The sequence below is a fragment of the Amblyomma maculatum genome, chromosome 3 (assembly GCF_055883805.1).
Source record: "Amblyomma maculatum isolate TAMU_Amacu chromosome 3, ASM5588380v1, whole genome shotgun sequence".
NCBI lineage: Eukaryota > Metazoa > Arthropoda > Arachnida > Ixodida > Ixodidae > Amblyomma > Amblyomma maculatum.
The window spans coordinates 38,856,203-38,876,835 of record NC_139346.1 but is presented as its reverse complement, the minus strand read 5'-3'; the positions used below and the strand labels follow the sequence as shown (position 1 = coordinate 38,876,835).

The 20,633-nt window shown below is 45.2% G+C and overlaps 2 protein-coding genes across 2 annotated transcripts in view; both read right to left on the bottom strand.

Moving 5' to 3' along the window:
• The window catches only part of Hip1 (Huntingtin interacting protein 1), a 138,312-nt gene extending 129,448 nt beyond the window's left edge, over nt 1–8,864 (bottom strand). The window contains exon 1 of the mRNA XM_084597457.1: nt 8,523–8,864. Coding sequence (XP_084453583.1) covers nt 8,523–8,609 — 87 coding nt within the window. The 5' untranslated portion in view covers nt 8,610–8,864. The remainder of the gene's footprint in view (nt 1–8,522) is intronic.
• Nucleotides 8,865–9,466: 602 nt separating this feature from the next.
• APC7 (anaphase-promoting complex subunit 7) overlaps nt 9,467–20,633 on the bottom strand; it is a 47,421-nt gene continuing 36,254 nt past the window's right edge. The window contains exons 15-16 of the mRNA XM_084597458.1: nt 14,890–15,007; nt 9,467–11,587 (exon numbers count right to left, since the gene is read on the bottom strand). Of these exons, the coding sequence (XP_084453584.1) occupies nt 11,525–11,587; nt 14,890–15,007 (181 nt within the window). The 3' untranslated portion in view covers nt 9,467–11,524. The remainder of the gene's footprint in view (nt 11,588–14,889; nt 15,008–20,633) is intronic.

Genomic DNA, 20,633 nt, shown 5'->3' with positions numbered 1-20,633 from the left:
GACCAGACCCCATTTAATAGCATGATACAGAATTTGTTTACTCCCATGTGCAACTGTGGTACAACTTGTCATCCGGGGTGCCACCTGTCAGCACTGCACTAGTATCCATTCTCTCCAGTCTACCCGTTTCCACTGCATATCCCAAAAGCCTTTGATTCCCCTTGCGCTCCTCTGCACTCAATGATGCTTTTGTTGCCCCAGCTCCTGCAGATTGTAACGAGTGGTCATCCTGTCCGTAGAAACCCATAAAGTGCATTTATGGCGATTTCCACTGGTTGAATGGAGCTCAGTGCCCGAATTAGAACAGAGCAACCTAAAACCTTATGGAGCGAATCAGCCTTGGCTGACAAATGGAATATGCAGAGCACACGGTGGAAGTGATGCTGAGCCAGTCCTGGATGTTGAAGTCGCATCCCAACCCCAAATGTGTTGCGGTTAGTAAATAGGTAGGAGTCAAGCACTCTGCAAATTGCTTTCGCATGATTCTGAAGGTACGGAACACCGGAATTTAGGTCTCGAATTTTTTTTCCGCCGCAATGGAAAGGTCGATGTCTAAAATGTTCGATTTCATAACGGTTTTGGTAGAAATGCTGTAGAAAATTCTTTCCGAGAATTGTACAATCAGTGCATGCACCTATTTTTATGTAGTCCAATGCTAGAAGCCATGAACAGGGACTGCAATGACGACTGGTGGTCAACAAAAGAAGATGTACCGAAAATATAAATTTCACTTGCCAGCCATTAATTAGACATTTTTTGCGTAGAGTAGCGTCCATTTCAGTTTCCACACTCAAGGCTGTTACGGCACGTTAACGTAAGCCTCGTCAATGAAAGTTTTAGTGGGCACTAATCTCGCTTCATTCACGAAATTCCAAACACTCTGGTGCCACCTAGTGGCAAAAGCTGAAAGCATGCCTCTCGCAGTGTGAAAGCTGTATCTATATGCACTGTCACTATCAATGATAATTTGTTTTGTTGCTGCTGCTGTTATCAGCTTCGTGTAGTGTACATGCAGTTCTCTGCGCTAAAACATCTGCTGAGGCCAGGAAGTGGCTGCATAGAGAGCACAAAATATAATAAATTATGACAAGAACTCCTAGAAGAAAAAAGAACAGTGTGCAGTTACGAAAATCAGCGATATTTTTAGTCATGTAGGGTACTACAGTGAAAATAATAGGGTTTCTCCTCTAGATAGTGCCTCAGTTATTTTTATGGCATTTCCAATGGCAAATTTAAATTGTAAAGCCTCTTTTCTTTGATATTGTAGTGCTCGGCCTGTACTATATGAGGCAAGACCTTTTCATCTCCATCATAATCTCATGACATAGTTTGGCCAGTGCTGGTGCTCTGTCCCTTCAATGCTGCAGACGTTTCTCAATAGACGCACTTTGACACATGCATGCACAAAACGGTTACTGCCAATATCGCTGAAACCACTAAAAATAGCAAACAAAGAACCCCTGCAACCTCCAAAAGTCATAACATCACCGACTTGAACGTCTGGCGAGAGCCGACATCAGACTCTGGTCGGCCAAATGAGCTAGAGCACCTCGACTTGCTCTAAATGACCAGCAGAATAGGCGAAACCTATCTTGGTCGACCAGCGGAATCAAAATCGTCATTGCAGAGTAAGAAAACCTGCTCCAGAGCAACCAGTGGAAACCGGTATTAAAAAATGATTTGGCATACTTTTATCATTTGTTTGTTGCTGTTTAAACTGAAACGCTAGACACCTAACTACTCATATTATCAATATTAGTGTGAATAATTAGCAATCTAAAGCAATTTTTTTCTGAAATCGCTCTTTGCCTGCATCGCTGAGGCACTAATCAAATGTTGCTGGGGCAGCTGAAACAAAATGCGAAATAAGCTGCTTCAGCTGCTTCATTTGCCCTTCTTTGGATGGGTACGGGGACATAATTATATTTAACTTGTCAATGCCCCTTATGAACTTTTGTTATTCGACAATGACTTGAGGGCGTTTAACACCTTCACTGTCGAGTTTTTTTTTTTTGCAGCGCTGCAAAATTCCTGCAGTGTTTTTTTTTTTCATGGTAGTTTTATAGAAATTTGACACTAATAAGGCAAATCAAAGTTCTGAAGAAATCTAAACATTTTTATTCATAATTATTCTTAGAAGTAAGTCATACTCAATTCAAAGAAATTGACAATAACTAATCAATGAAATAATCATCTGCCTATTAAGATGTCCAGCTGATAGAAAATTTTCTTCAAAACAAGGCACCACACAGCAGTACCTGGCAGCTGGAACACTGATAGCGAGATTCCCTTCGCAGCTTTGGCTGAAGCTGGGTGCTAGCACACTCGTGATAGACTTGGCTTCTGCTTCGTGGTAGTTGGAGTGATGCGGATGTAGATACATGCACTCCTTCTGTTATTCAAAATTTATCCCGAATCTTCTATCAACTGATGCAGCCTCTCCATAGATGGCACCATGATGCTTGCACTATTTTTGTTTACACGAGTAGCTTCGGGAGCAGCACGGACTGAGTTAAAAGCCAAAACAATTATACTCGGGATTGGCAAAGAGTGTGCATATGCAGCAGCCAGAGTTATCTCAGGCTTAGCAGTGAAAGGGTTAATATCGATATGGGGTTTTGCAGCTTCATTCCCCCCTCCACCACTGAATGGCAACCGCCTCATCTATAGCCATGACAATTGAAGCCAATACCATGCCGGAAGAGATGAACACTGTCTTCATTTCCAGAAATCTTCCTCCTCCTGTTCTCTTCAACATTTTCATCATCGTCCCTGAACAATCAGACAAGCGATTCCCCATGGTAGTGTCATTTGAACGAATTCCTATGTTTCAATACCAGAAAAGCCCCTGTCAGAGACATCTCCATTGGTCATGTCCATAAACAATGTTTGACATTCTATTCCATCCAACTTTCTTTTTTCAGAAGCACGATTTTACAACATATCGAGGAAAGAAAACGCAGTTTTCAAATCTTGAGCATTAAGGCATCATGTCGCCAATTGTAGTTGCCACAGCCCTATTTATATGTCTGTGAAAACGAAAACTGAAGCTTCTCTCACAAAGTACTTTATTTACATAATTCGCATTTTAAACTGCATCATTCACAGTTAGTTGGAAACAGCTAATAAGCAGAGAAGCTAACCATTATAAAATGTGCAACCTTCGTATTTGCTCATTTAACTACATTTTGCTGCAACTGTAAGAGATTAAAGGGCAACTCTGGAGGTTTTTTGACATTCAAATATTCTAATAAAAATTTTACTGTAGATTCTCCTCTCCGTCCTGACGCATTCTACAAAATTTGGGTGCCGTACGATAATCCGTTCGCGCACAACACGACTTTAAAATATGCTGTTTTCATGGCTTAAGTTGAGACTATTTCTGCCAGCAACACTGAGTTTCTGACGTCACAATCAGTATAACGGCGTTACTGTCCATTTCCAGCATGATTATGAAATTGTGAGGCTTATATTGAACTACCTCAGACATTTTATACAATGCGTCATGATTTCCACACTTTATGTTCACCATCCAACGCACGTACGAGTGTTTTTCTAATACTTAGTGTGACGTCACCATTTCGTCAAGTGGGACGTCGTTTCCGGCCGTGAAAGCAGTTTCGGTTTCGATTTGCTGTTTTGTTCCTTTCTAAAGATACTTCTAATTGGAATTTCGAAAAACGTTTTTTTGTGTTGGTGTCAGGACGTGCCGAGGAATGTAATTCAACCAAAAACACAAAATGATGGAAAAACCACAGGAGTTGCCCTTTAAACAACAACGCTGACAGGCAGCATGTACATGTTTAGCGTGAAATTCAAGGGGAGAGGCTCACTTCGTGTACAAGAAAATGATTGGGGTCAGGTCATCACCCCATCTGTGAATGCAGCACCTGAAGGGGATATTGGGGGCATGTCTTTCAAATAAAAGTGCCTGAAGGCCACTGCTGCTGTTGTATGACAAGAATTTCCCATCTTTCTGCCATCTCAATAGCTTCTTGCCTGGCCTATGTGCACTCGCTTGCAATTAGCAAAGTACCTAGCAATCTAGCAAAAAACCCAAGCAGCTGTGTTGCATTGTCACTTTTATAGCACATTAAGCGCCAATGGAAGAAAATCATATTCAGCTCAACAGTGCACAACCAACAAAGGGCATCATGGGCTGAACAGAACTAATTACTTGTTTTCTAAAGTGAAAGCAGGACCGACATTTTTACATATTGTGAAGCTTTGACCTATATGCCTTTTAATGAAACTGCGCAGTAGGTTGTCTACAGTTTTCCAATCCCAAGTGGGAAATTTTGCAGCCAAACAAAGTTTTGTTTTGGCGGAACTTATTTCTAAAATTTGAAATCGGGGTGATCACTACAGGTAACCTTGTATGCGTGACATCATGAACTGGATGCACGTCGACTTTACTTTGTGCTAGCTGAACGAATTTTTAACTTGTTTTTGGTACTTTGAGACAATGACTGCAGCTGTCACCCAGTCACCAGTTCAGCCAACGAAAGCTCAAATGAGAGGTGTTCTGACGGTATCCATGACGTCATACTTTTGTTTATCGTGACATATACTTGATAAAAAGCGCAGTTTCACTTTCCTAGTTGTTTTGCTGTTTTACTTATTGCTTTCAAAAATTACTCATCAAAACTAAGACAGGAAAGCTTAAGACATATATAATGCAGTGGCCAACTCAATATGTGTGAAATTCCTCCAGACCCCTCATTAAGGATTGTTCAGAGGCCAACTTCCTTTTTATTGTTGACATTTTTAGTTGACTATGCTACACTCTGTACATGTTACCGCCTATTCACTACAAGCCACTTTTCAAAACCTTCAGGACAACTATTCCAAAATGGCAAAAGCACCAAACCGAAACCTCGGCTATACAATGGTGATAACAAAAAAGTTATAAAAAGAAGCTTTTGTAGGAGATTTGAATGATTAAAAGTAACTGCCAACAATGACCCCATTTGTTAAATTCCCGGAAAGCAATGAAATGGCTAGAAAATGGAAGCAAATTTTGTTTTCTAATGAGAAAGTGAGTGTCTATGCACACAGGTAATGAACATGATAAAACAGATTACACACAGCCGCAAAAATCCACTGAACTAAGGTAGCAAAAACGAAATATTTAAAATAAACTTGTGCAGCAAAAAGTAAGCGCCAGGCTAGAGGGAAAAACCACACGTAAATGTTTTCTAAAACGATGTAAAAAAAATTGCAAAGCTAAGCGCATTAATCAAAGAAAGTTGCTATAATTTTTGCCTCCATTTAGACCTGTAATTTTCCGTAGAATCTACATTGACACCTGTGTGCGCAACTACTACCGCATTGTGGCGAGCATGGCATCAGAAGGAGTCGGGTTGTTCTTGCGAAGACTGCCCCCAGGTTGAATTTCAACCACCCACCTCAAAACCTCCTCCATCAACGGAAGAGGTTTTGAGAACCACCCTCGGGGTTCTTCCCATGACAGCCACCTTCCGGCCTTTCCTGCGGACACTTGTAGTTTTCAGTTGTAAACCCTAACAGTTGTTTAATTCAATTGCAATTCAAGCCAACTGAGAGAAATTAATTAATTTTGTTATGAAAGACATCTTACAGCTAATGCTGTAGATTCCAAACTGTAAAACAATCAGAACACTAACTGCATTCAGTGGTGCTCAAGAGGAAGGATTGAACTCCCTGACTCTGCTCATAGCAAGGCATTGACCTGCCCCAGCTGTGGAGTTGTCAAGTGAGATATGCAGCCACTTCCTGGCCATAACGAACTTTTTAGCGCAGGGAACTGCATGTACACTACACGAAGCTGATAACAGCGGCAGCAACAAAACAAATTATCATTGATAGTGACAGTGCAAATAGATATAGCTAACAAATCAAGTCTGGCCAAAGCAGCCAGGTGAAAATCCCAACTTTCATAAAAATTGAAGCTGGGAAGGTTCCAGAAGGCAGGACGTTTCGTTAAATACGGCTGCATAGGCCCCATGAGCAGGCCAGCGATTAACAGGCAGTTAGTGGTAGTTCAATATTATATAGCAAGTCACACACCAAAAAGCTTTCAATCACTTGAGTGATGGTTATGATTCAACAGACTCAAAGGATTTTAAGATGACTGGAGCTAGCATACACTAAAGACAAAAAAAAGATGTGGATGCAAATTAAAGTTGCGGTTTTGAACGCAACTATGCATACCCTCAAAGTAGTGTTCAGTCCACTGCCTACCACTCTGAGCTCCAAATTACAGATTACCTGGAGTTCCTGGATACACACGCAGGATACAACGTGGAAAACAACAGCTTGCGTCTGTACAGCTCTAAAGGAAACACTCCATTTTTTTAACTTCTCCCTAGTATACCATTTTTCTGTTAAAATACTTGAACGCTGCTCTCACTGGACTAGCATGTAAATGTGAGCTGAAAAAAAGAACTGCTTCCTTTGAGGCATTGCAAAGGAATATGCGCAGCTGCACGAACTCCTTTGAGCAGCAAATAGGAAACGCGTGGCGCCTGTGCTTTCTTTGAGCTCTGCCCCTGAAGCATCTAGTTTTTCCAAAACAGCTTGCCAATTTGTGAGATATTGCCAATTAGCGAGATACACGTCAGCCCAGCTTTTCCAGAAGGAAATAGTGAACAGGAACCACATAATAGGATGAGTAAACAACGAACAAGCAGGCTGCTTAGCACCGCACCTGCGGCACAGCCTCTACTACAGATGTAGCTTCAGGCAGTCACCTGGAACTCATCCAAGGTGGATGACAGCCAAAATATGCACTGCTGTTACTTATATCTACGAGGTGAAGAAATTCAGCAATTGTATGCACTGCTTTCCGCTAAAACACTGCATCAAGCAGTTAAAGATGCAATGAAATTATGACAGAGTGCCAGCTCTTATGGACATGACCATTTATAATAAATTGAACAAACTACAATGCCGTCCAATATCTGTTCTCGCACCATTCACAAGCATTAAGTTTGAACCTCTGTCAAGGATATCATGAGCAAGGTGTGCATCTTGCATATTAAAGGAAAACAACAATGGAAAAGTGTGCTTCAAGACATTTCCATTATTTCTCGACACTTGAATGGAGATGTTCGAAGGTCACCGCTATAGGAATGTGTGCCTATCCTTGGTCGTACAGAAAGGACAAATGCTTCAAATGCAAAAAATTTCCGTCAATATAATTGGACTTCTTTTAATGTTCTTCGTGGCGTGACTTTGTGCAGCAACGATTTGCAGCCGTATTCACATCAGGCGAATCTGCCAATTCCTCGCTCTGTACCGCTACTCAGGCAAACTCTGGTAAACCGCGCGATAGATAACTTCGACTCGCGACGACCTAGACGTCGCAAGGGTTCTTCCGGACCACATGCGCCCTTTCATCGTCCGCTGCCGAAACCGCGAATAATGATCTTCAGGACCTGATCCTGGATTGGGCTCAGAAGTCAGCGGAGACCTACCCAACGTAGAGTCTCCGTCCCCCACTGCCACTTTCCCCTATTGGATAAATAAAGCCGTTGCTCAGTGAGCATTGATGGCGTTTTGGCAACGACACGACTGAGAAGCTTTGCTGCTTCCGTGCTTCAAAAAGGCCGGGATACATATCAATAAGGGACAGAATGCTCCAATTCGTTGCCAAAAGCTGAACACGCTGGCCGCCCTGCTGTGGTCGCCCAAACGGCAACACACGAGCAGGAAAAAAAAAAAAAAAAAGCCCACAAAAGGTTGTGCGCGGCTATTCTCTCACCACCACGGCCCGCCCGACACGCGTGTCCCGTTCGGGCGCTTATTTATTGCGGGACCGTGAAACGCCCACGACCGTTCACCCCCCCCCCATTTCAGCTAGGCGCCCCACCTCTCAGACGCGGCAGTGTCACCGACCCGAAAAAGTCGCCGACAAACGACAGCGCTGAGCGGTATGATGACACTGCGCGCGGAATACGGTGCACGCAGGCGATCCGTGCGGGAAATCGCCGAGTGAAAGGAAAGGCCCGAACAAGGAAAAACCAGAGCTTCACGATCGGCTGCCGAACAGCGGAGGCGATGGCCAAGACCTGAATGCCCGCACGTGAATGCGGTCACAGGCGGGCCGCCCACGCCTGCCTCTGTTCCGTCCGTGCGCGAGCCGCGCGGATCTGCAGAAGCACGAGCTATGACATACGCATACATTACGCATCGCTTCGCAGCTTCTCGATATAGCCTGTCCGTGACAGGAATCGCGACGCCGGGCGAAGGCGCGACACGGCTCGCAGTCGGGCGGACGTAAACAACATGATTGACGTAGTGCATCCGCTCTCCCAAACAAACGGCACGACGGGGAGGAACCCCGCCGGCGTGCGGAAGTTGTACCGCCGCGGCTAGAGCGCTAGAGTTTCACGCTGACCTTCGCAAAAGAAAAGCCGGACGATTCCACAGAACGATGAGATACCACTGACAAGCGGAGAGAAAATAATATGAAGCAGGAGGGCAGGGTCCACGTGTGGAAGCGGTGATCGTTCGTGGCCGGAAGAGTTCCGAGGACTTACTTGTGACTTCTCGAAGTTCTCTTTCTCCTGATCCAAACTGTTGGTCCTGCGCTGCGTCAGCGCCTTCGGTAGAGGCAGCGTCGACATGGCGATGCCTGCTTTAGGAGCCCTGGCCGAGCGCGTATCGTCTCACTTGCGCACGCTTTTCACGCCGCGAACTGGCGCGGTGCTCCCCGATCTTCCTTCAAAGCCCCCAGTGACAAACCACGGAGGGGCGAAATACCACCACCACCTCGAGCGCGACCGCAGGCACAGCTGCCTAGCATCAGCCAAAGCTGAAAGTTGCCATTGGCGATGGCGATGCCGGTGCTGCCGTCCTCGGTAGAAAGAGTTGCTCTCTAGTACGCGCTTGTACTGCTTGTACGCGCACTTGGCGCGGCGCTTCGCTCGGCGAGAAAGACTACGCGCTCCGCTCCTCTGTCGAGTTCTTTTGATGCTATCTTTTTTTCCCGGGCTAACGTTTCAAACGCTCTGATTCACGCAGTTATGCGAAGAGAGCGGAGCGCGCAGCCAAAACAGCGCGATCAGCATAATGTGCCCTTGCGAAATGATCGCGTCTGCCGACCGCAATGTTTGTACACAAGCCGCACCACATCCACATTTCGCAACTGCTCAGCGGTGCGAACGGCATAATCGGAAACGTCCTCACACCATCCGTCAACGGACGACGCACCCTGCGGCGAAAAAATGCCGCACGCGTCGAGGTGACCCAGATTGGCTGTAAATGGCCAGACATATGCGCTGCTCCTCGTAGGAAAAGTAATAGAGGATGCTTTGCAAAACCCACAAAAATGCATTGCGAGGTGTCTTCCGCCAGCTGCAGTGTTCATTCTATCAATTAGTAATTTTTCCATGCATATTAATTATATTTTGGCTGATCTGCAACTACAGAAATGGTGTCACCCAGGTGTTACAAAGATGTGAGGTTGCTGTTCGACAGGCGCTAGAACTCTGATTTTTTTAATGCAACAAATCAATGAATGTATACAAAGCACGCACATACATTCTGGCAATTTTCTCTGCATGTACTGCTGATCCATTTATTTAAGATGACTAAACATTTTCACACCAGCATCAGTCTTACAGGTACAAGACAGAGAGGCTGAAGTGTGTCATTGATGCATTTTTGACAGGAAGCATAAAATGTATATGATATCTGTTAAAACATAATTAGCAATCATTTCTTTCACACGCATAATTAATTACAAAAAGAAACCAAAGGGTTAAACCTCACGTACTATATTTCAAATGCAACAAATATTTCCAACACGGTTTTGAGCAAAAAAAAAAAAAAAATGCAGGTGAAGATGATGTAACAGGTGGGGTGCTTAGAATCAAGATACTATGGTACACAATATTACAACCCACAAACACAAGGACACAAAGAACGCAGTCTTTTCATCCAAATGACCAACATACTGCAGTGCTGTTAGTCTCATTCAGCAGTACACAATATTCTCCATTTTGTGTATGGATTCACATCACTCTGCATTTCTCCGTGCGTGTAGGTATCAAGTAGAGCAGCGATGTAACCACGTCATTGTCCCGTACATGCTAACCGATTTCCAACGCTGTGCTCCTTGTCATGTCATAGCGCATTTCCTCTACCTGACTGTGACGCACCCAATGTACTGAGAAGATGCCTGCATTTATTCAGCCTTGACCCAGAAGAGTCCAGCCAATTTATTTTTTTGTGCTCCATCACTAGAACGCCCATTTGCAGATTCCTTCAATGTCCATCTGTCTGAAGCCATTTCCAACTTGGGCAACACTTTCGAGATGTGATTTGAACCCATCGAGACCCTAGGATCACGATTCTCTGTTAGGCGATCTTTCACATAATGTGGTAGGTTACAACTGTATGCTAATCGGAGGTTCTGTAAATGCGACCCAAAACCGCAGTGCTGGCACATGTAATTCGTCTTTAGCCTAGTCACATTAAATTGGCAGTTTTTATATCCTATTTCTTTCCTTTTTTTTTTTTTTTTTTTTCCCAATCTGACATGAAACTTGTGCCCACATGTGCGGGGCTGCACATGTGGGAAAATATCGAAGTGTTGCATGAAACTACCCCAAGTCCGTTGTTACATGCCCCAGGTCTTCCAAGCTGTTTAAATGACGTGCAATTGTATGTTCTGAACAACTTCGTGCTCTATATGTGACATATGCTGTCTCTCCACACCAAGACATGTCAAAGTAAACAACTGAATTTACTATTGCAAGAAGCAGCACTTATTGTATGTATATTAGAAAAAAATCAGAGAAATAATGCCAAAAGACAATGCTACATTGTTTGCTGCAGTGCACAGTCCGTGCTTCAAGAAAGGAGGAACTAGCACCTGCATATGTTAAACTAACAATTGTTTCCATTGTGCAAAAAGAACAAACACTTCTATGTGAATCACACTAAATGCGCCTGTATGTTGTATAAAAATGTATTCAAACCACATCTTTAAATTAAACACATCAATCAGTGTGGAGTACAAAAGAATCGGGCCTAGGTTACCACAAACACTTGTATTTTCTGTTCCATAAAATCTTTCTAACAAAAATAATCTATGAACATGAGTAACTGATACATCTACACAAAAATATCAACAGTTGTCAGTGGCCGAAAAGCTTTGCCTAAAAATGTTCACACAATCATGACAAATTTAGCATAACAATGATTCAGAAGTACTTTCAACTTCAAATCGTAAAGATTTCAAAATATAAAGACTTCGTGAACAAAATATTTCTCTAACTTTCAGGCCCTGCCACCTGTGATATATTGACACGCATCACACAAGCATGATTTCGTGATGGGTTTGTATAAAATAATGTTTGTTACAGGTTTGCCGGAAAGGGTAATGCTGATATTCCTGCGTAATCCTTTCTGTGTATGAAATAACACACAATGCACCACTCAAGAGTACAGCACATTTCCTTCCATTACACAAGTCTGAGACCATCTCAAAGCCAGTGCAAGAACTCTGCTAAAGTGTGCCTGCCACACGTGTAGGTCAGTTGTAGGAATACTCGACATCCGACCACACAGCCTCCACTTCGCTCTCTTCGAGCTCATTCTGAAAGAAACGAAGCAAAGAGAAAAGTTTAACACAGCCTGGTTAAAATGCGGCTTATCAATCCTTAACAAGCAACAGCTGACGCCTATGCGGAGTCCATATGCTGAATTTAAAACCTGAGAGTGCTTGGCCAGTATTCTGAGTTTGCATCCTTTTCGGAAGTGTGGTTTCTGCCCTTTCTGCCATCAGCTTATTGGCAGAAATGCCGGAACTGGAAGTGGTGGCAATCGAACTGACATCTGGTTCTAGCATTTCTAGCAGTGCATCTCTGCTTGGCCAAAAGTAAAAGGGGCAGTTGTGTATGTTTGGTGGCATGCGTACAACTCCACCTGTTCTCCATGCACAGTCGAAGCCTGCTCTCCATCAGTGCCAGTGCAAAAAAAATAAAAGGAATAAAAGAAGCCTCACCAAGGTGTTCTAAGCAAAATAAATATCAAGACAGCAGAGTGCACAGAGGCACGATCAAAACCAGACGACCATCACACCGAAAACTGTGAGGCGACAGATATCTCTCACAAGTGTAGCAAGTGGGTTTTAATATCTTGGCAGTCTTCCGTAAGCCAATATAGCCTGTTTGGTTCGGTTTATGGGGTTTACAGTCCCAAAGCGACTCAGGCTATGATGGATGTCATAGCGAAGTTGTAGCACACACACAAATCCAAAGACAAGTACACGACAAATCACAGAACCGGAACAAGAAGTCACTGAAACAGAAACAAGCACCAAAACACATATAAATCACAATACAACAGGAGTGCTCCAGAAATTTTGGCTACCCGGGGTTCTTTAACGTGCACTGACATCACACAGCACATGTTAGTTTTTGTGTTTTGCCTCCATTGAAAAGCAGCCACCGCGGCCAGGATTCGTAATCGAATCCTTCAATGCAGCAGTAGAGCGCCCTAACCACTGCGCAAACGCAGCAGGGCCAATACATGTAGCATGTACTATACATACTAGCATTTCCTTTGACTAGGACTAAGTTTCCAAAAATAGGCAGAAAAACATGCATGAGATAAACACGGAACTAATCCAATATCGTTCACAACCATGCTGGCACAGCTAACAATGTTTTTATATTCTGTCGGGTGTTTGGCACTAAGATCGCTCTTATGCAGCGCAGTCTAAGAAGTGCACACAAATTACAGTAGCGGAAAGCGCATCGAGGATGAAGAACTACCTCTCAAGCAACTGGACCATTCTACCTGCGAATGTGGTTCACAACATTCAGCACTTAAAAATTATATTATTCAATAAACAGCTTAAATACAGTCACTTGTCAATTAGTCGTGATATAAAATGTAACTTGGATCCTAGCAATACGTCTCATAACAATATTGAATCAATTTCCAGAAAAAATGCCCTGCATCACTAAGTTCTTGATTTTTCTTAAAGTCTCGTGAAATGACTGCCATACTTTGTCCGTGGCAGCTAATAGCCTCGCATAGCCCTCACAAATTTCATCTCGTAAGCCTAAAAAATTCTCTCTCTGTATCGCTGACTGCAACAACTGGCCTAGTGAATAAACTATGATGCAGGAAAACGTTAACTGTTTGGAGGGTAAACTGGTTTCATACTTGCGTATGCATCCTAGAGGAGGTAAATTTTATTAATCAACATGCAACTAAAAAATTACTTTCAGTGTAACATTTGATTTCAACCTTATTCCAAATGAATTGTTCACACGCTTCTTCCCGTTGTGAAAAGATGCTAGATGCATGGCTGGAATGAGGTTCGAGAGAAGAGCATAAAAAATGGGGGATGAAAAAACCTTTCCTCTCAACCACCAGATACTGCAAGTAATGCTATTCACAATGACCAAATGCACCGCATCTAGTGCCCCAACTAATGCAGTTCTTCTAGAGTTGCTGCACATGTGCACGCATCTGTGGCCTAGCTATGGTTGCATACTATCGCTATAAAAATTGTGTTGGCACTTTAGCTCTGCCTATAAGGATATAACGCCACAGTGCTGATGGCACCTGCTGGCCGGCTCATTCATGTCCATTCACTTTGCTACTTGTAATCAGTTCAGTTCAGTCGTTCAGTCGTGTCCGACTCTTCGTGACCCTATGGACCATATCACGCCAAGCTTTCCGGTCTCCCACTGTCTTCCTAATATCACATAGCTTCATCTGCAGCGCCTCGAGGATGCCATCTAACCATCGCGTTCGCTGCCTACCCCTTCTCTGGTGAACCTCAATCTTTCCCAGCATCAAAGTTTTCTCAAGCGACTCCTCTCTTCTCATCAGATGACCAAAGTAGCTGAGCTTTAACTTTAGAATTTGACCCTCCAATGAGCAGTCAGGGTTTATGGTCAAAAATATCGACTGATTTGATCTTCTGGCCATCCAAGGAACTCTCAAGAGTCTCCGCCAGCACCACAATTCAAAAATGTCAATTCTTCGGCGGTCAGCCTTCTTCACAGTCTAACTCTCGCATCCATACATCATCCATTGTAATCAGTAAGCTTTAATTCATCCCTCAGTTATCCCACTCAATAACATACACTAGCAACATATCAGATTACTGGAAAGATCAATCACCATAGATATAAATTCCCGGTTTAAACAAGCTGTACAAATTTGCCTGTGTGGCTTAGGGGCAGCATGTCTAACTTGAGATCCAAGTGTCCTGGAGGGCTACATTCTGATCTCATCTCAAAGGCAAAGCCTGAGTTGGCCGCAGCTGTCAACTTGGCCATGTCATGTGATGTCGTGACACCACACAACCCGATGAATGCCGGTGATTTTTCGCTTACACAGTCGACACTGGACTTTCCAGAAAACTAAAGCCTTTAATGCCGTCATTTTAAACGCTGCCAAATGTGACTGCCATAGTGTGGATCAGGTTTAACTACAGTAGGGCACAACTTGAAAAAAACAGCAGAATCAAGGTCTGCAGTGTCCTGCACTGCTCCGCTCACTCATCGCAACATTAAACAAAATCAACTTTCTGATGCTTGCCCGGGTCAAACAAACCAGAGGCGTCAAAACTTCTTTTTAGGTTACTAGAAAAGGCTTAATGGCGGACTATACTGCCACAGAGCAATTCCATCTGATGGTCGCTGCAGACTATAATGGAGTGCTAACAGAATTTCATTTAGCTTCACGAAATCCCCCTGGTTACGACATACAGGATTTCTATCTACTACCACAGCGAGAAGGACGTGAATGAAGTACAAAAAATCAAAAGCAGAAGAGAAAGGGCCAAAGGAGGGGTCAATTGGAAAAACAAATTGAGGTCGGGAGGACAAGCAGGGCACAGAGCAGAGGCAGCTAGGGCCAAGGAAAGCCACCCACCTCAACGTCAGACTCTGCAATCTCATCCATATCCATGTCGTAGGCGCCCTCAACGTTCTCGGGTCGCTGTTCCACCCTTCGCGTGCCTCTCCGAGCGCTCACGTTGCTGGGGTCCATACTGCAAGCAAGCCAACAAGACATGCCATTGTTACACTGGCATTTCAACACAGTGAGCCCTTTTGGCAAACCACTCAATGAAGGCATGCTTGCCGTCAGTGGGTGGAATCAAAATTGCTTAATGCGGACCGCAGGAAATTAGGTTAGTGGTCAGGCACTATAACTTATTACATTTATAATGCACTCTGCACCCTGACAGTAAAGTAGTAGTTCATGACTAATAGGTTTAGCCAAGAATTTAAGACAGCCTCTCAGCAGTGGTGCCTCTGGTACAGTATTGCAGTGCATTGACATTTGAAAAACACCACTGCAGACGGCTTCAACTTTGTTTCAAATTAATCAAACAGCGTTTACATGAATTAGAATACCTTCAAATTTTTCTAAAACGTGTGCACCATGCCACCAAAATGGTGCATAATAATTAGAAGAGCGGGTTGAAAGAAAGCTTTTTGGATGAAACTGAAATATAGACCCTACTCTACACTAAAAATGTCTAATTACTGTCTGGCGGTTGAAAGTGACATTTGTTTTCAGTACAAAAAGACAGGACAAAAAGATGTTTTCGTCAAACGCCAGTCGTCATCGCGATCACTGCTCATGGTTTCCAGCATCACGCAACATAGAAGGTAGAAAAATTCTCAGTAAAAATTTTCTATGGCGCTTCTACCAAAACTGCTATAGAATTGAACACTTTAGATAAAAATCACAACACTGTGTCGTAAAAAATTTGTTGCCTAAATTGCGGCGTTCTATCCTTTTCCCTGCAAATTGCTTCCCTGTACATCCAGTCACAACTAGTTAAATTTGGCCATTCTAAGAGCTGTCACATGCTCCTTTCTGCATGCATGTTGGCCAAGATGGGACAGAAGCCCGGTCAAGCACTGCGGTGTTCCGAGACTAAAAAGATTATGAGCGTCTGTGCTCCACACAACGCATTTTCGTTGTGGTATAGTGTTCTAGAATTGAGAAGTATGCCATCTGCCGCTGGCGAGCTGGTCATTTCAGCGATGACAGGAGAGAGGGCGCTGTGTTTAAGAGGAGTGCATGAGCACTGAGCAGACAGCTGGGTGAACTGCCTTCGTCACCGCTAGTTCTTTGGAGCCTGAAGGCGCACAATAAATTGTCGCTTTAGCTCCTTCACGCATGTCTAAATGTATTAAACCGATTCTGGGCATGAATAAATGAACTAGTTCCCGTCGCTGTCGTGTGGGCACAGTCGGAGGAGGTGGTGCAGCCGAGGTAGAGGGTCCGGCCGGTTCGTGGGTACTGTCGGTAGACATAGCGATGGTGGCAGTTGCCAAACGGCGACCGGAATGTAGCTCTAGCAAGAGGCAGGGCCCAAGGCAGCAAGGGGATCAAATTTCACCTCCACCACTTGTAAAAGAAGGCTAGGTCGAGACGGCGAGGTCGTGATGGCAAGGACAGCGAAGCCTTGTCTAGCATTTTAATCCGATCACGAACCCAGGCGTGCGCCGGAGCCAGCGCCGCGGGACGATGATGATGGTATGTACAAATGAAAGAAGAAGGTCATGGCATGTACAAATGAAAGAAGATCCACAGAAGGCTCACAATACTTACAAACGAAGGTATACATACCGCGCCAGTAAAAGTGCTGTTGCAACCGTTCATAAGTCCTAAATACACCCACATGGCCACACTGCGAATCATTATGGTAAGATGCGCAGATGTCACTACAGAGGTGGCGAGGTACGACTAGCAGCCCCTTACGGCCGTCTGGCATATAATTGCGTCGATAGAGGAGACAGTCACGAAGGGCGGAATGCTGTGCTTAACGACGAAGGGCGCGAGAAGCCAGTGTGACGAGTTCGTAAGAAGATCGAATAGTGATGTTAGCCACGGATCCTTGCATTGTTATGATGGCATGTCATCGATGGACAGAGAACACAAGGCAAAGCTGGAGGCAGAGGACAAACAGAGCGTCAGGAGGCGCTGGCGAGCGAGATAAAGCATTTGCTTCGGAGTGCTTGCGCCCTGTACAATAGATAACTCGTATATCATACTCTTGCAGTCCAAGCGACCAGCGGGCAAGACAGCTGGTGGCGTCTTTTAGTGAAGACAACCAACACAAAGCGTGGTGGTCTGTAACAAAATCGAAAGGGCGCCCATACAAGTATGGTCGAAATTTCTGAAGCGCCCAAACAATGGCCAAACATTCCTTTTCTGTCACCGAATAGTTAGTCTCGGCCTTGGTCAGCGTTCGACTTGCGTACACCAGAACGTATTCATCAACACCAGGTTTTCGTTGGGCAAGAACAGCACCAAGGCCGACGTCGCTGGCATCGGTGTGCACTTCGGTAGGAGCAGCCGGGTAAAAATGGCGCAATATGGGGGTGAGGTAAGTATCGTGCGCAATTTCGTAAAAGCAGTATCGCAAGCCGGCGACCAGGTAGAAAGATCTTTGTGAGCGCTGAGAATTCGCGTCAGAGGGGCAATGATGGTCGCAAAGTTCCGAACGAAACGTCTAAAATAGGAGCATAAGCCTATAAAGCTGCGCAATTGCTTGATAAATGTTGGCTTCGAGAACTCAGCGACAGCACGGAGTTTAGACGGATTAGGAAGGATGCCATCCTTGGACCCTGAATGCCCTAAAATAGTGAGATGGCGAGCGGCGAAATGGCACTTTTTAAGACTGAGCTGCACACCGGCGTCGCTAAGACATTGCACGACAGTTTCAAGGCGAGTTAGGTGGGTCGCGAAGTCTGATGAAAATATGACAATATCATCCAAGTAGCAGAGACATGAGTGCCACTTCAAACTGCGAAGAATATTGTCCATCATGCATTCAAAGATGGCGGGCGCATTACACAGGCCAAACGGCACGACGTTGAACTCATAGAGTCCGTCGGGAGTGACAAAAGCTGTCTTGGGACGATCGTCTTCAGCCATTGGAACTTGCCAGTAGCCAAAACGTAAATCGATTGAAGAGAAAAATTTCACTCCATGCACGTCGTATGCATGGTAGCGGATAGACGTCCTTTCGTGTGATCGCATCAAGGCGGCGGTAGTCCACACAGAATTGAATAGACCCATCTTTTTTCTTGACTAAAACGACTGGGGACGCCCAAAGGCTACTGGAAGGCTGAAGGACACCCTTACTGAGCATCTCGTCAACTTGCTCATCAATAATGCGGTGCTCTGAGGCTGATACACGATAAGGACGTTGGCGTAATGGAGCATGCATATCAGTATATATGTGGTGGGCAACAGTTGATGTCCTACCCAAGGATGGCTGCTGGATGTCAAAGGAAGCTCGAAATCAGTTCAGAAAGTCAAGGAGCTTTGCGCGCTGATCTGGAGAGAGAGCACTGTCGATGGCTTTGTCGAAGGCAGCCAGAGGCGATGAAGGAGACGAGGAACGAGGTGGGCTAAGAGCACTGATGCTGTCAGAGATTGTGTAGGCACAGGTGGAGAGAAGCAGTGGGACAGTCACAAAATTTTCTGATCGAACAGGCTCGGCATGCCCAACGCATTCGCCACGTTGCAATGCGAGTGGACAGATCGAATCGTTACTAATGGCTAGTTCAGTGCGACCGCTTCGTACACTAAGGACGGCACAGGGGAGGGGAAGACAGCGTCGCGAGACGAAAAGGGAAGATGTGGTGAAGAGCACTGTACAGTCTTGAATAGAGCCACAATCGCAGCAGATGAAGGCGGGATATCAATAGCATCCGCAACGTGGCATTTGGCTCCCCCAAGAATGATAGCGGCGGTTAGTGGGGTGCACAACGGACAAAGCTCCACTTCAGCACGAGCGCAATAAATTACGGCGCGATTGCGACACAAGAATTCCCATCCTAAAATAATGTTATGGGAGCAGTCACGGAGAACGATAAAACTGATGACATAGAGAACGTCCTGAATGGTGACTCGAGCAGTGCAGGTACCAAACGGTTCGATGTGCTGAGTAGTGCCGGTGCGCAAAGAAACCCCAGAATACGGCAGAACAACTTTTCATAACAAGTGGCACAGTTTAACGTCCATAACCGACACAACAGCACCAGTATCTACAAGCGCAAGAGTACAAACATTTTCAATAGTACGTTCGATTAAATTGTTCAGTGGCAAAGCAGGACTTTCACCAGTCGACGAAAGAGCTGTTCTTGCCTGAGGAACTGCGTCTATTGGTTTTCCGGCATTGGCGAGGTAGAGCGACGATGCATCGAAGACGGCTAGCGACGACGCGGAGAGGCTGAGCGGTGGTCGTGCGAGAAGTGGTCAAAGTGGGACGAGGGCTGAGGTTGCGCATGGGGTGGGGACGGCGGCTGCGCGTAGGTGACCGGGCTCTGATCAAAAATGTACGGAGCCGGGCGACGGCAGCACAGGCGTGCAACATGGCCAGGGAGACCACATGCAAAGCAAATCGGTCGGTTGTCAGCTGTGCGCCAAGGGCGTAGAGTAGGTGGCGCACGGCGCTGAGTGAAAAATGCATGCCGAGGCAAACCGTACGATGGAAAAGGTGTAGGATGGGGTGGTCCTGCGGCAAGACAGTGAAGTGGGTCCGGAACTTCTTTGAAATGTCTTCGCTGTAACTAGTGAAGGTTTCTCCCGTCTGCTGCAACCGCTCGTGCAAACGGTGTTCGGTGCGAAGCTTGCAGACCGCAGGGCGACCGAAGACATCCACAAATCGAGATTTGAATGAGGCCCAAGTTGGAATGTCAGCCTCGTGATTTGTGAACCACAACTTTGCTACTTGTGTGGGGTAGAAGATCACATTGTTTAGCTTCAGGACGTCATTCCACTTATTGTGGGTGCTTACGCATTCATAAGAAGACCAGTCCTCCACGTCCTGATCGTCGGTACCGCTGAAGACCGGCGGGTTCCACTGCCAAAGCACCCTGGTGCATGGAACAGAAGGGGCCGAGGGAGGGGAGCTGGTAGTGTTGGTGCTGGAGTCAGTCATTGAGGTTGGAATTCGGCGGCTGTGGAACTCCAGGGTGAGAAAATAGAAGATAAATCCCGCACCTCCACCAAGTGTTAAGCGGGGATCCAGGCACTGGTATCGGGCACTGGTAGCGAGCAGAACTGGAACGGTGGTGGGTTAACTTGGATTAACTTGGTGGGTTAACTTGTCTCTTCCAGTGTGTTTACGAGCTTTGCAAGCTCCACAGACGGATAAAGAAGACCTCAGTGTTCGAAGTTAGAGATGAACTCATTTTCCTCTTTTTGTGCGCACATGATTTGCTCGAAATGAAATACGCAGAACAAGTACTGCATTTTGATTTGTGCAAGAACTTTCGAACCACATATACTGTAGCAGTATAAGTTGCGACCTCGAACTATGCCTATAGTGACATACTAATGATCATCTGGAGGAAGGGCATTGAATGTAGCTTCGATGTCCTCCAACCTTCTCTCGTGAACAGAGCAGCCAAGCTCATCAATCGGAAAGGGCACGCAGTGAGCAAAAAAAAAACGAAAAAGAAAGCGTTAAGTAGGGAAGGACACAGGAGCCAAAGGAGACGAACTGGAACTGTGACTGCGCTATCTGCAGACACGTGTCAACCTGCTTGACCAACCAACAACATATCACAGTGTGACAGAGAAGCGATGCAAGGCAACGAAATCAACGCAGGACAGGAGCCTCAGAAGCAGACGTCCCAAGCCTT